The sequence below is a fragment of the Camelus dromedarius genome, chromosome 7 (assembly GCF_036321535.1).
Source record: "Camelus dromedarius isolate mCamDro1 chromosome 7, mCamDro1.pat, whole genome shotgun sequence".
NCBI classification, from domain to species: domain Eukaryota; kingdom Metazoa; phylum Chordata; class Mammalia; order Artiodactyla; family Camelidae; genus Camelus; species Camelus dromedarius.
This window is the reverse complement of record NC_087442.1, coordinates 36,430,171-36,445,502: the sequence shown is the minus strand read 5'-3', so window position 1 is coordinate 36,445,502 and position 15,332 is coordinate 36,430,171. Positions and strand designations below refer to the sequence as shown.

Sequence of the window (15,332 nt, the reverse complement as noted above, 5' to 3'; positions counted from 1 at the left end):
GACTGCGAGCTGAGCTGTGCAGATGCAGGTGTGTTTCCCAGCTCAGCATAAAACAAACTGCTGTGCAACATCTTAAGTGAATGATGGATGAATAAAAGCATCAAAACTTTATCTGAATTCAGAAATAGGCCCTAAATTTTGGTTTTGAAAATTGCTTTCTTGGAAGACACTCCTGTTTCTGTTATAATTCACTTTATAAGAATGAGTGATCTCATGGAGCAATTTTGATTTTTCAGAGATGTTATGGTCTTTTAAAGTCCTTACTCTATATACGTAAAAGCACTGGATGGATGATTATGGCTGATCAGCGGGGAGATGGAGATATCGAGGTCTCTGTGCTGCTCTATGTGTTTGGAGGTTAAGAATCACTTAATCTGATTCTGAGGCCCATCTACACAAATCACTCACCCACAGGTGATGCATGTACTCTTCCAAATCCCTTAAGATCCTGAAAGAATCAACTGATACCTCCCAGAGTCAGAGAGGACAGCCTCCTTCCCCCACCTCCAACCCCCCAAATCAAGCTGAGGATGGCCCAGCCTCATGCCAGTGGCTCCCTATCTTGGGACCTCGTGACAGCTGGCCCTTGGCCACACAGATGGGGACCGAGGAAGCCCAGGACATCAAGGAATGGCTGGGATTCGGGGACTCTGTGAGACTTCCCACAGCGACCCTAGGGCCTCACACCAGGATTCCACTCAGATCTGAGTTTATTTATTCGTTAAGTTTGGTAATTCATTCTTTTATTCATCCTACAAGCACTTCTAAACTGCATAACTATGTATTGGGTCCTTACATTTTCTACCCCATCCTACTCCTTTGACAGCTCAAAGGCAAAAGTTGATATTGAGGGCAAGGGCTGTATCACCACCGTCCATGAAAACTCAGAGCCCTTGGAACATAATAGGAATAGGCATCCAGGAAATATCTGTTGAATGAACAAATTAATGAAATTCTAAATGTTAGGGGAAAGCATTGCCTAAATATAAAACAGTGGTGCTACCACAGGGTCTTGTTTGAAACTCTTTGGGCATTACCAAGACTGTGTTTTTAGTACTATGTGGGTTGTAATAGCTTTCTCCCAGAAGTCCTGGTAGCCCAGGTGTGTGTGGCATTTGGGTATTTAGAGTCCAGAGCTTTTGCTCAGGTATTTTTGGGAACTCTCAAGGATACAGCCTGGGGGTCTCCCCCAAGTCACCCAGATATGAGTCTCTAGCCCAGCAGGCACAAGGACTCTGTCAGTACAAACCCGGACGTCTGACCTTGCAGAGTATTGAGAAGGACGTGGAGAAGATTGAAAATGATCATCTCCACTTGGTTTTTTATTTGGAAAAAAGATTTCAGTGACCTGTTATCTATCTTGCAGCCTTTTAAAATATTATCATTAAAGTTTCCAATACCTCAATTAAGGAATCAGTTAAACAAATTCCATTTTGCTTTGTCTAGATTCTGCCTCGTTTTTCTATAATCTCTTTCATGTCTTTTTGTAATCTGTCATGAAAAGAAACATAAATTGGTCAACATTATGTTGTCACATCAGGCACTTTCTCACTTAGGTGGTCTGTTCCCTTCAAGCTGACTCAGACTAGAAACTGATATTCTATTGTCATAAGGACAGTGACTTATTTACAGTTCATACCTTCACAGAATTTCTTCTCATATGGAATTCCATCTTTTGGATCAACACCCTTTAAAAGAGAAATGATGAGATTAGCAATTTGTTTTTAAATTTATGAGACATATATACGAAGTCCTTCCCAAATGGCTTTAAAAGCACAAAGGCAAAACAGTAGATAAAACCCTATATAATCTCTTGAGCCCTTAATCCAACAAAGCAAGTCTATGTAAGTGAGTTGGGCTTTAAGGAACTGGGGGCAGGAATAAGGACCATCTCATAGAGTGGGCTGCAGGCCAGGGCTCTGAGTGCTGGGAGTGTCACTGAGGGCCCATTCAGTGGCTGGGACACAGGGTCTAGCAGTCTCTGAGCAGAAGCTCTCAGTGTCCTGACACCTCCAGCACCTAAGGATTGGTGCTTCTAGAGCAGGGATTCTCAACAGGGCTGAACCCCCACCACCATCTCTAACCCAAGGGACTTTGGCAATGTCTGGAGACATCTTTGGTTGTTACAGTAGGGAAGGGGGAACTACTGGCATTTAGTGGGGAGGGGCCAGCAATGCTGCTGACCATCCTGTAATTTACAAGGCAGTCCAAACCATAAAGAATGATCCCAAATGTCAATAGGATGAGACTGAGAAATCCAGAAGTGAGGTTGGGGGTCTTGACACCTTGATACCTTAAGGTCTAGGGGTAATGTCTTCTCCTTCTCATGAAAAGGCAGTGTGACTGATGATAGGGTGGGTGGGCTGGGCTATACTGGGGTACAATGTGTCTTGCTCTCCATATCCCAGAAGCCATGTGTCCTGAAGAGAGGAAGCTATTTACAGAGACTTTCTCCTCCTTATCCAAGCAGAAAATTAGGTAACTATTCAGAGGCAATTTATCTTTTTTAAAAAAAATTTTTTGGGGGGGAAAAACTAGGTTTATTTATTTATTTTCTAATGGAGGTGCTGGGGATTGAACCCAGGACCTTGTGCATGCTAAGTGTGCACTCTACCACTGAGCTACACGCTCCCCCCAAAGGGGATTTATCTTGAAGCTGGGGAATCCGAAATTTCAAGGCTCCTTATTTGTATGATCCCCACCTGTGTGAGTCCTGGGAGCTTTAGAGTGTTTTAGATGGAAAGGAGACACCAGACTGCACTCAGAACAATGTTTCCACGTAAGCACTCCTGGTAAATTGGAAAAGAGGTCTCGAAAGAAACGGGCCTGAATTTCCAAGACTCCAATCATTTATTAGGATTTTTTTCTTATTCTAATTAATTATACTTTCATACATGATTTTGTATTTGGTAGTCTCTTTTTTTTTTTTTGCGTAAGGACCCCTCATATCACGTAAGCTCAAGACCTCACAAAACTTGGGTCCGCTGCTGTTGCTGCCCTTAGATAAAGGTTTGGTTGGCTTTTCTCCTTCCTTCCCTTTTCTTTACCTGGAAGCTGAAAATCCATTATTTATAGGGAACTGGGGCATCAGCATTAGAAGTCTCAAGATGTAGGTAGCAGGGTAACCATAGGGTAATTTCCATGCTGCCTGAGTAACCTTACAAAATGGGGGTGGGGGAAGGCTACAATAAAATGATGACAGCATGCAGTTAGCTCCAACAGCTGTTTGGGTTGCTAGAAAACTTTGCTAACACCACTCTCCATTTAATTTCACACTGTTCAAAACAGAATAAAGGGATTAGATGTGAGTAAGCAAGGCTTACAGGGGCTGTGACTGAAAGCCTCAACTCTCATTATTCATTGACACTCTTCAAGTGGGATCGGAATTCTACATCCCTCTTGCAAACAGCAGAGAGAGAGTCACTGTAGTCTACATTAGATCTTCTTCCTTGGGTCTGACTAAAGCAAAGAGGCTGTGTGCTCTTAAGGAGGGCAAAAAGTAAGAGAACAGGGGTAAATTTGAATTTGGTTGCTTACCCAAATGCCATTACAGTTGGAATCCTGATGTGCATCCCAATTGTCTGGCCTACAAAGGAAACACCAACATTGGTCTTTGGCATACACTGTCACTCTGAATGTTAGCTTCACGAGTGAATGAATGAATGCATGGATGAATGAGTGCTACTCCAAGCGTCAATAATAGACAACAGTTTCTTCAAGGAAAAGTGCTACACTCCATTGTGTGTTGTGGCACACAGAAGCCTCTCCTGGCCTCTTTGTCATTATCTTGGCTTTGGCTGCTGGCTAGGAACTGTGAACCAAATTCAGTCTTTTCATGCTTGACTATATTCATGGACCGTATTGTTGTGGAACAGTGCTGATGAGCATAATGAACCAATCTGAAGTCTATTTTATTTAGACAGGTGAAACCATTTAAATTGTGCCTCTAAAGTCCCAGAGATCTGGTTGATTTAATGCTTCGGCACTGTAGTCACAGCCAAGATGAAGGTTGGCATATCCATTTCTGAAGTCTGGATATGAGTGGCTGAACATCAGCCCGGAACTACAGTGTGACCTGGGCTCCTCTCCTTACTCCTGCTGGGAAAGGCTACTCTTCCTGGGTCCAGTGCTTCCCGTAGAACTCGTGCAGGAGGCTGGATAAACATCCACCATAACCCGTCCACTCACTTATTTCTTCCACTAGACTGTAAATTCCACAAGAGGGGACCCATTTCTGTTTTGTTTACCACCCAACATGATGCAGAGTGCTTGGCAGTTAGTGTGTGCTTGATGAACATGTCTTGGACAAATGAATGAACAAATACTGTTTTTTTTACTGAGCTTTACTTCAGTCGGGACAAGGAGGTCCTTCCTCTCTGTAAGCACCAATCCCCTAGGCTAGGGGAGATAATGATGCCTCCTGCCTCCTTTTCAGAAAGTCATTTTCAAAATCAGTGACCAGAGAGACTTTTACCTTCTACCCGGGTACACCGTCTTGTTTCTGTCATTACAGTCTCTCCCTCGCCAGTGATAGCCCCGCAGTGTCTGAAATCGAACAGCACACACAGAAGGGGTTCAGTTCTGCCTTGAAATATCCACAGTGAAAGCCCATCAGACCTGTCTGAAAAATACTAACACCTGCAGTTTTTAATTCAAATACAGCCTAGGAACACTAGAAATCACTAAGAAAATTAAGATTAATATAATATGCTAAGACATCCTGTGTGAGGTGAAATGTAATATAGTACTAGGGCCAATCACAGGTGGTAGTGTTTTATATGTGACTGTGTGTGTGTGTGTGTGTGTGTGTGTGTGTGTGTGTGTGTGTATGTGCTGTTGGGTGCTTGCTGCTGCTTGTGGGTGTATGGGGGTGCAGGTGTGTGAGTGTGCATGTATGTGGACATATGTGCATTTATGGGCGTGGTTATGTGAATGCATGTTTTACACACGTGTCTGTGTATACATGTATGTTCATGTGTGTGCGTTGCACTTTCACAAACAGCAGGACCATCCAACTCCCTGAACTTTCCCTATTAATTATCAATTTTCTCAGACCCCAAAACAATCGGTTTATTTGGTCAAATGATTAATCATTTTACTGGATAATTAAAAAAATCTCAAGCCAAACTGGTTAATTGCATGGATTTGTGATATTTTTGACGTGTCTGATTTGAAAGAGTCAAGAGTCATGAGAATGTCAAACAATGTTCTCATTTCTTGCACCCCCAGTCAGAATATCTGAGATCCCAATAGCTTTGGAGAGTTTGTGACATCTATTACTTGCTTGTTGGCTTTCACAGAGAGCATCCTGACATTCTAACTGTTCTCAAACAAACACACACCCAAACACAAATACAAACACACACACACACACATACACTTTAAAAGAGTTAAGTTAAAAATAGGTTTAAGAATTTCTGAAATAATTCACAACATACTTCAAGATAACTGTTATCCCCATGGAGAATTCTAGCTGGGAATAGCTTCAGGAAACAAAAATAGTCTAGGACAAGATCCACTTTGACAGTCCATATATTAGATACCAAAAATTCTGTAAAAATCGTAAAATGGTGTATTATCAAATTAATAATGTAGTCAAATGGCATTCAATCTTGTCTTATTAAAGGAAGGGAATTTGTAGGAAGCAATGCAGTATTTAGTGAACATCTGGTTACTCTTTAAAATACTTACTGGGAAAACACTGTATTTGTCTGAATCTACATCTTGGGATGGCACAGAATTTTGTATAGCTCTAGAAAAAAGAAAACAAAACACCTGGTGAGCTGAGAAAAAAGAAATTGTGTTTGTGAAAACAAATAGACACATTTTCAGATAGGGCTGTGTTGAGTTTATGTGACAGAAGCCCATTCTAAAAACAAAATTAAGGGTCTAAATAAAAATTTTAAAAATAAAATGAAAGCACCAGCCAAGCTGCTCATCCCTGCCCCTCACCCGACAGAACTATTTTCCCACTGACATTTTACTTGCCCTATACTGGGGAAGTGAAATAATGAAGTGAAGTTTTAGAGGGCATGGGAAATGGGTGCTGGGGTCCCTTGGAAAGAAGGAGACTGTCTTTTTGGTCCGATCAATGAGCTCAGTACTACCGATTGTACACATTTTACACATTCTGTGATAGATGTCTTTTCTTAAGAGTCTACTCTTTGAAACCACTTATTCTAAGAACTGTGAGGCATTTCGTTGTCAGCTGGCAACTTTCACTCCCATTCGTGAGCGTGGGAAACTCTGATGTGATCGATAAACAAGCAATTCAGGCCAAAATCCTGGACACTTCCCCTGAGTGAGGATTTCCCCCGTGTCCTCACTCCCAGACTTTTCCCCGCTTCCAAATGCCAAACACTGCTTTCCCTCCAGGGAAATCACTCGCAGGGCGGCAGGGAAGTGCAGTCAGATGGCGGGCAAGGCAACTGTTGGAGCCTAGACCGTAGAGTCACACGACCTTTCACAGGATTTAGTAAACTGTCTGTTGAATCGAGGGCTTCTCAGCAGTTCTGAGAGCCTCAAGGCACGTGAGTTCGGCCAGAGCCAGCGCGGAGCCTGACTGGTAGTGTGGAGCCTGCCTCACGAACTCTGGGACGGCGGCCCCACCTGAAGGCCACGTCACAGGCCTCTTCGGAGATGACATCTCCTGTAAGACTAGGAAGTTTTCTCCCATGTGCTCATTTGACCTCTTGGATAGCTGTTTCATTTTTCTAGTTGAGAAAAGGAGGAGACACAGGGGGAGAGGGAAAGGGAGGGAGCGAGCAAGAGAATGAGCAAACCCAAATAGCCGTATTTTCAGTCTGAGAAAGTGTGCTGGGTGAAAGGTCTCACTAAGGATGCCAAAGGTGTTCCCTCCTACCTTTGCCATCTTTGGGATGAGAGTTTGTCCTTGAAAGGAGGAACACTTTAGTTGTCTCCAGAATTAGAAAGCCAGTTCATTAAGTTAAACTTCACTTGCTTAATTAATTAATTAATTAAGTGGGGGGAGGTAATCAGGTTTATTTATTTATTGATGGAGGTGCTGGGGATTGAACCCAGGACCTTGTGCATGCTAGGCAGGCACTTTACCACTGAGCTATACCTTCCCTTCACCATCTGTTTATTTTAAAGGCTCAAAGTGACGAACCAGAGCCATACATTCTAGACGGAAGAGGGTATTTGGTCATTTAAAGTAGCATAAACTATTGATTAGCACAGGAAACTATATTCAATTTCTTGCAATGAGCTATAGTGGAAAAGAAACTGAAAAAATATATGTGTGTATATATATATATAACTGATTCGTTTCGCTGTACACCTGAAACTAACATTGTAAATCAACTACATGACAATAAAAAATAAGAATAAAAAATAGATGATGCTGGGATAATATAAATAAAAGTGGGGTAATATAAAAAGAAATAGCATAAACCACAACTTATATCAGCTCTACAATCCCTTATTCACAGTCTCCAAATCCAAACAGCTCTGAAAAACAAGAGTTGTATTTTATTTTCAACTTTGCAGCAAATTCATTTGGTGGCAAAACTTGACCTCAACTGATCCAAGGCAATTCAAAAGCTTTACCTTACTTTGAATATTCATACATTTCACTGCCGAAATATAAATGTGTTTGATCAGGAGGTGCTGGGAGTGTTAGGTGAGTTACAGTATACGCACCGTATGTTACTTTCTTAAAATCTGGGAAATGCCAAATTCCAAATCACATCTGGCTCCAAGGTTTTGGATAAAGCATTGTTGACTTTCACTACTACTACTTCTGCAAAATTTGATCTAAATCTGATACCTTGTGTAACCTTACAGGGATCTGGTTGTATGTTAGAATATTCATTCCATTCATTCATTTACTCATTCATTCCACAGGCATTTCTGGAGTCCTGCCATGTGCCAGACATCATATTAGGTATCAGGGATGAATATAAGATACATTTCCTGTGCCAGAAGAGCTTAATGATGGATGAGGGAAAATAATGCTTCAATAAATAAATACAGCACTATGGAAAAAATGCATAAGAGGGCTGTGCACCAAGAGGAAAAACATTTCTAACTCTATACAGGGTAGGCGGTGATCTTAAGGTGAAAGCTAAAGGATGAGAAAGCATTTTCAAAGCAAGAAATGGGGGACAGGTGTTCAAGTAGGAAGGAAAAGCTAGTGGATGCCCTGTAACATAGTTCTAAGTTCTGAAATTAGATTCCCTGGGTTTGAATCCCAGGTCTGCTTCTACTTGATATATAACCTAAGCAAAGTATTTAACCTTTGTGTACATCTGTGACCTCATCTGCAAATGGGGCCAATGTCAGTACCTGCTTCTTAAGGCTGTTGTAAAGACTAAATGAGTTGCTACATGTGAAGCATGGAAGACCTGTCCCAAGCATGTGATAAATACTCACAAAACCTCAGCTTTTTTTAATTACTATTTGCAATGCTAACAGTATTGCAAGGATGGCTTCTAGGGTTGGGCAAACAAGAGTCAGGAGTCTGCTCTTATGACATTTTGGTTTCTGGAGACATCCTGAATCCAATCCATGGACTTGCTTCAGATTTTCAGGTTCTGAGCCACACAAATGTTTCATCCAGTTATGCACGTCTGGTATTATCACCATAAATTTCCTATCCGAAAGCACCTTTGCAGCAAACATTTTTGCCACAAACATTTTCACTGCATAACTAATTGACCATAATGCAATTTTACCATAAAAGGTACAATGACTCGGTGATAGTTTGAGATACATGATACAAAAATTATGACAGATGATGATGATTTGCCCCAAGAGCTGGTTTCTCATTTTGAAACACACTACAACGGAGGAGAAAGAGGCTGAGTGTCTGAAAGGGGCAGATTTGAACTCACACTTCCCATAGAACTTTGGAATGTTCATCAACATACATGTGACAATATGCCAAGAACAACCAGCAGTACACAGGCTTTCAGAATGCAATACAAAGCTCAGGTGTAAATGTGCATCCTCGTATTTGGGAACTGATACCTCTCTTAATGAAGGAAGAAATTTTAGGGAAAAAGTGTGATGCTCAATGAGGAGAAGAACCAACAAGCAAAAACAACGTGTAAAATGCTGAGAATGGAAGGCTTGGAAGACAAGTGCTTAGGGACAAGCCACAAATTAAGATCAGTTAGTTATTTGTGCAGTATTGCCATGAAATCTCCACAGACTTTAAATACATTCAGATAGTTGTATTTTCAATGAAGTCTCCTTAATTCTGTTATTCACTTTTCATGTTTCATTATGTCCTTTTTAATGTCTCTCTTTTATCTTTCACTGTTTTATCTTTTACAGCAAAATTGCTTCATGGCTAACTAGCTATGCGGTGGAAATGTTTGCAGCAAAGATGTTTAAGGCAAAGACGCTAACAGTGAAAATACCTAGAACCACTGTGATCGCGCTGGTTGGTGCAGCTAATCACCTGCTTGCTGCCACCACCCTGTGACTGCCTGGGGTCCGGCTAGCCGGCTTGGTCCGGCGAGCAACTGTAATTGCAGCTGAATGTTTTTTGTTACATAATGGCCACCTATTCAAGTTCAAAGTCCCTAAAATTATGTCATGAAACTGGGGCATTACAACAAAAGAAAAATAGGGAGAATGAAATTTCCATGTGTATTAGCCTCACATTTGAGTCCGAGGCAGCACGCTGGGGCCAGAGCGGCTCTGTTTCTCTGCGTGCGGGTGTGGGATGTGTCACATGCATCTCTGCAAGATGAAATGGGAGCAGAGAAAACCTTGGGAGGATACGCCCTGCCCTACTGACATGGCACACCTTGTGGTGGGGACAGAGACTAATGTGGGTGGAAAGAGCAGGGCATGAGGAAGAAGGAACAAATGAAAAAAGAAAAGAAAAGAATGATGAGTTACAAACACAATTAACGTAGGATATGATAGTCTGTGTGCATTTATGTGAAACAATACGTATGTGGGTTCATGCATTTGGAAATTCAATAAAAAGAAGAGATTATTAAGAGAAACCCATCTGACTTACCATCGTCAAGATAAAAAATAGGCAATGTGTAGGCGCTGTGAATTCTAATCAAAACAGCAACAACAACAACAACAACAACAACAACGCAACTTGGCTGCCCCATGGTAGTAGCTGGCCAAGCCTATGGAGCTAGGCTGGAGCTGGAAAACTTCCCGTGGTGGAGACACCTCCACTGTATTTTGAAGGCATTAGACCAAACAGGATGGGGTCAGGGAGAGGCAGGAAGAGGGAAAGGCATTCTTGCTGGAGGGGACTTTATGGAAGGATTACCTGCAGGTCTGGTCGCTACCACGTGCAGACTGTGCTGGTGGGTCAGGCATTAAATGATCTAGAACCTACCTGCTCATCTGAAAGTGGGGCTAAGAGTCAAGGGACAGACAACATAGTGGCTCTGAGCCTGGCCTTTGTAACCAGGCTGCTGGGTTCAAGCGTCAGATTTATCCATAATTATCTCTGTGAACTTGGAACAATGACTTTACATTTTTAAAAAGGGGACAAATAAAGTGTCTGCCTATAGGGTTGCATTTACAAGGGTTCCTGGTGTATAGACACTACCAGATAACTTTTATTTGTCATTATTATTACTAAACCACAGGTTGTTTTGAAGAATAAATGAGGCTGCATTTAAATGTGCTTTGTAAACCAGACAGCACTGAATAAATTGTGACCTGGTACAAATTATACCAGAAGCACAATGACTTTTAGGAAGAAAAAAAAGCAAAATGCTTTTGCTTTTTCATAAAAGAAGAATTTCCCTTTTAAATGGAGCCAGGAAAATCCCTGTCCAAGATGCTCTTGAATTCAGTTTTTTAAGGTGGTTCAATTGAAGAGTTGTCATTTTGGATCTTGCTGGTCCACATTTGACACAGAAAATGCAATGATGACTTCAGGAAGGAGGGGACAGGGATCTCAATTCAGCAAGCGCTAGGCATGATGAAATGACCGAGGGCCTGGGACCTGGCTGCACCTCAGCCTCCCAGCATCTTATTTCATGTCTCGTATTTCCCCTTCACTCCTCATGTCCTGATGCTCTCTGCCTCCACCTCTATTCATGAAAAGGGGTGTTGACAACTGTTTCTGGGATCCAGGCCAGAACTTTGCACAGCTGGCTTGCAGGAGCTCGTGGGGGCAAATGAAACAGGAAACATTTTTAATGGATCCCCAAAAGCCTCAGAATGTGGGTCAGAAGCATAGCCTCCTCCTCTCCTGAGACACTTTCACAGCAGAGGCGGGGATGTTCAGGGGATTTAGCTCCCATAAAGCTCATGAGATGAAGGATGGAGGAACATAGGAAAAGTGCCTCTGCTGTGGGTTGAACTGTGTTCACCAAAAAGATATGTTGGGGTTCTAACTCCCAGTCCCTGTGAGGGTGAACTTACTCAGAAAGAGAGTCTTTGCAGATGTTTACAAGTGAAGACGAGGTCATTAGAGTGGGACCTAATCTAATAAGACTGGTGACCTTGTAAAAGAAAAAGACAGACACACAGGGAGAAGGACCATATACAAAGATGGAGGCAGAGATTGGAGTGACGTGGCTTTAAGCCCAGGGATGTCAAGGATGGACGGCCACCACCAGAAGCTAAGAGGCAAGGAAGGGAATCTTACAAGGAGCAGAGTCTCAGTGGGAGCTGTCAACACCTTGCTTTCAGACTTCCAGCCTGCAGAACTGCGGAAGAAGACATTTCTGTTGTTCTAAGCCACCCCTAGGAAATGGATACTGCCTCTCAGTCCAGATGTGTGGCCTCACTCTCACTTCTGGCGAGTTCTCCCCTCTAACCCTTCCCAGCGAGAGCCAGGCCAGACTAGAACTGGCTCAAGCGATCGGAAGTCCCTGCAAGAGAATAAGAATAAAAGCGCCGGGGGCCAGGGCAGGGCATGGTCTCAGGAAATGTCTCACAGCGAAGGAACATTATTTTCAGTCATTAAAGCATCATCTGTACATGGAGCATCTGTGGTGCAGCTCCTGAACTAGAAGGTGGTCACTGGGGAGGACACGAACAACCGGGAGCCTCGGAACGGTGCTCTCTCACCAGGTCTCAGGCCAAAGAGTCTGAATTTTAAAAACTTTCTAAATGAGTCTATTATACCTTAAGCTTAGATATGGGGAAACTGAGGCTCAGAGACATTATGCAGCTCAAGTCCTCAAAGCTGGCTCCAGAGGTGGCATTGCGCAGGAGCCAAGAACATGGATGTTTCCAAAGAACAAGTGGGGTTCAGTATACCTGGGGGTGTGTCTTGGGTCCTCGTGGCTGGGAGAAGTCAATTCTTTAAGACTCAGTTTCCTTCTCTGTGAAATGGGAATAATAATAATCCCCACTTCATGGAGTGCAGCACTCAGTGCAGAAACATACTGAAAGCTCAGCATCTGGCCCCTAGAACAGCGGCTGTGTACTGCCTGGCGGCAGGACCACCGCACTCACTCGAGTGGAAGGTGGAACTGATGCTATTTTGCCTCTTAGGCCAACGTGCCTCTCGGGACACTGCTGCATCTTTTAATGTTTTGGACAGTGATTACTATGACATCCAGCACAACATCAGTCTCAGGGCAGAGCTGAAGTGCGGGATTTTAAACTGAGACAGGAGGGTTTGGGAACTCTGGACAGCGTCTCTGCATTCGGAACCCTGTTCACATGTATCAGAGTTAGATTTTTAGATAATAATTTGGGCTCCTTCCAGCCTTGTGAGTGCCTTGCACAAAAGATGCTCGAAGAGTCCCTGCCATGACGAGTGGCCAACCTTGTCTGCATCTTACACAGCAAGGAGGGGCTGTCCCCTGGCCACTCAAAAGTCTCACCGGCAGGCAGGCTGCGTTCCAGCCGGAGGTGTAAATCGGGCTTGGAGGTTCAAAGATGCTCGTATTCAGTTTATTTCGAAAATGATTTGTTCTGAGCTGATTTGTCTTCTAGTTTCTGTACATGTCATGAGCAAGAAACACTTTCACCTCCAGGAAGAAGCCTTTTAACTTTGAGGATCATTTTAGTCATTAGAAAACAGGGACTTTCAGAGATGCTCTCCCCTGCCAGTGCTCAGGAAGGGAGAACTTGTGTACGTACGATTTAATCTTCTGACAGATCTTGGCCAAAAACGGGAGTGAACAAATATCAGAACGACTTCGGGAATATGTCTGGAGGAAAAAAAAGAAAAACAAAAAGAGTTGTTTCATTCAAGAAATGGTTCTCCAACTTCTAAAGACCCTTCCTCTCCTCTTGGCTCCACAGTCTGGATTTCTCGACTCTTCTTCCTCCAGAATCTGGGCCATCTTACTTAACTAAATTTATCTCTTGTTCCTGACCCCATACGCATAGTCATCCGGACCCTGTGCCTTTGTTCATGCTGGATCCTCAGGCTGAAGGCTCCCCATCTCTCCCCTCAGCCAGCTAGTCCCACCTTCTCCTCTTCCCCACCCTCTTCCCGAAAGGGTCGGGCCCACCTTGGTCCATTCTACTCAAACGACATTCCTCTCCTTGCTGTACTAGGTGTGGGATTTTAAAAATATCTTTTTTTCAAATAAACATTTGGAACATTGAACATTTTCAAATAAACTAATTCCATCCTGTTATGAGGTAAAGTGAAGACTAATAGGAGAGACACAGCTTAGGGAGAAGGAGGAAGGCAGGCCCCTTCCCTGGGGGTTGGGGGGAGGGCAGGAGAGGTGTGCAGACGAAGCCCTTCAAAGCTTCATGAGCAAAGGGATTTTAGACAGCAGTTTCCATGAGACTCTAGCTGTGGGATAAATTAAAATCCCTGGCTTTTTACTAAGTAGGGCTTTTAGAAAGATTGTGGTTTCCGCACTCAGACAAAAGAAAAAAAAAAACAATAGGGCAGAAAAGTTAGGAACCAGCATTTATCCACAAAGGGAGGGATCGACAGGGATCCCCTGCTTTTCAAAAGTTCACTTTACGTCACTTCGCTTCTGTGAAAGACCGACGTTAGTACCTATTCTCATCAACTGAAAGAAATCTGAAGAGGATTTTCACTCTTACAAAAAAAAGGCGAAAAGTAAAAACAGTGTTTGTCATTTGTTCTGCAGGAGCCAGTATAGCGGCAGTGCACACCCCGAGCAGGGAGCGTGGCACTGCCCAGCTCTTGCCCGGGACCACACTCAGCATCTCAGCATCAGGCTGCCACGGCTTTGAGCTGTGTCTCTGGGCCTCTGTGCTTCATCTCGATTTATTTCGTGCATCTGTAGCAAGACTGTCCTAAGGTAATTGCTTCTTAGCCTTAGGAAAGATTCCATAGGAATGCTCTACTTCCGCGTATCCGGAAACCTGTAGTGATTCCCGCCAGCGCCAAGAGTCCTTCAGATGGCTGTAAGTTGTGTGAACAGCTGGCAATATTTTGATCCTGGCAAAAGCTAACAGGCAACCTTTTTTTTGGTTATAAATGAGAGCTTTAAGGATCATTGTGATGTAGGATGAGAACCATCCTGACTAGCACCCTCATCCACATGCAAGATGGGGAGGCAGAAGAGGCTGTCATTGTCTCATGGAGCTCACTGCCTAGCGGAGTGCAGGAGTGGACAGCCCAGCCCTTACCACGCTCTGTGGAGTCTGCAGTGGTCCAGGCGTTGTGACTCTCTAGGAACTGGAGGAGGAGGCAGGCGATGATCCAGAAGTCATGAAGGAAGGGAGAGACAGATGCTCTATGCTTTTCAACTCCAAATGCAGTTTTCAGACTTGATATCCACCCTGATCTACTGAATTGGAAAGCCTGAGGCAGTTCCTGGGAATCTGTGTTTTCATAGCCTTCAGGTCATTCCGATGCTCACGAAGGTTTGATAACCACTGCCCTAGGTCCGACCTGATGAAAGTGTCATCACAAACCAGGAGCACTGATGTCATCTGGGGACTGTTAGAAATAGAGTCTCAGGCCCCAAGGCCGACCTGTTGAACCAGAACCTGCATTTGGACAAGGTCTCAAGTTGTTGGAGTGCACGCCAAAGCCGGAGAGGCACGGCTCTGCGCAGAGGATGAGCAGGGCTGGCGTCTTCGAAGACCACCAAAAGATTCAACCTGGCTGGAGTGTAAGGAACTGTGAGAACATGGTAAACCACGGGAGGAGACAGGCATCAGGACAAGCCTAGGGTGCTGCATGTGTTATCCTGAGGGCAGCGGGGAATCCTTGAAGGTGTTAAGCAGAGGGATCATATTTGTATTTCAGAAAGGGTATCACTGAAAGTGACTTGAAGGGCTGGAGGAGGCAAGATGGGGTGGGGACACTTGTGGGCAGGTCTGATCCCCTGCCAACTGGTCTAAGGACCTCGAGGCCTGATCCTGGGGTTTCTAACGTCAGCACCACTGCTGAGTAATTCTTTGCTGTGGGCCTGTCCTGTGCA

At 43.7% G+C, this 15,332-nt stretch overlaps 1 protein-coding gene across 2 annotated transcripts in view; it reads right to left on the bottom strand.

Annotated features, from left to right (window-relative positions):
- Positions 1–15,332, bottom strand: part of AOAH (acyloxyacyl hydrolase) — a 153,854-nt gene that overhangs the window by 80,721 nt on the left and 57,801 nt on the right. For both annotated transcript variants that reach the window (XM_064487443.1, XM_064487444.1), the window contains 5 exons: positions 13,051–13,121; positions 5,692–5,752; positions 4,475–4,545; positions 3,538–3,586; positions 1,640–1,688 (listed from right to left, as the gene is read on the bottom strand). In XM_064487443.1, coding sequence (XP_064343513.1) covers positions 1,640–1,688; positions 3,538–3,586; positions 4,475–4,545; positions 5,692–5,752; positions 13,051–13,121 — 301 coding nt within the window. The remainder of the gene's footprint in view (positions 1–1,639; positions 1,689–3,537; positions 3,587–4,474; positions 4,546–5,691; positions 5,753–13,050; positions 13,122–15,332) is intronic.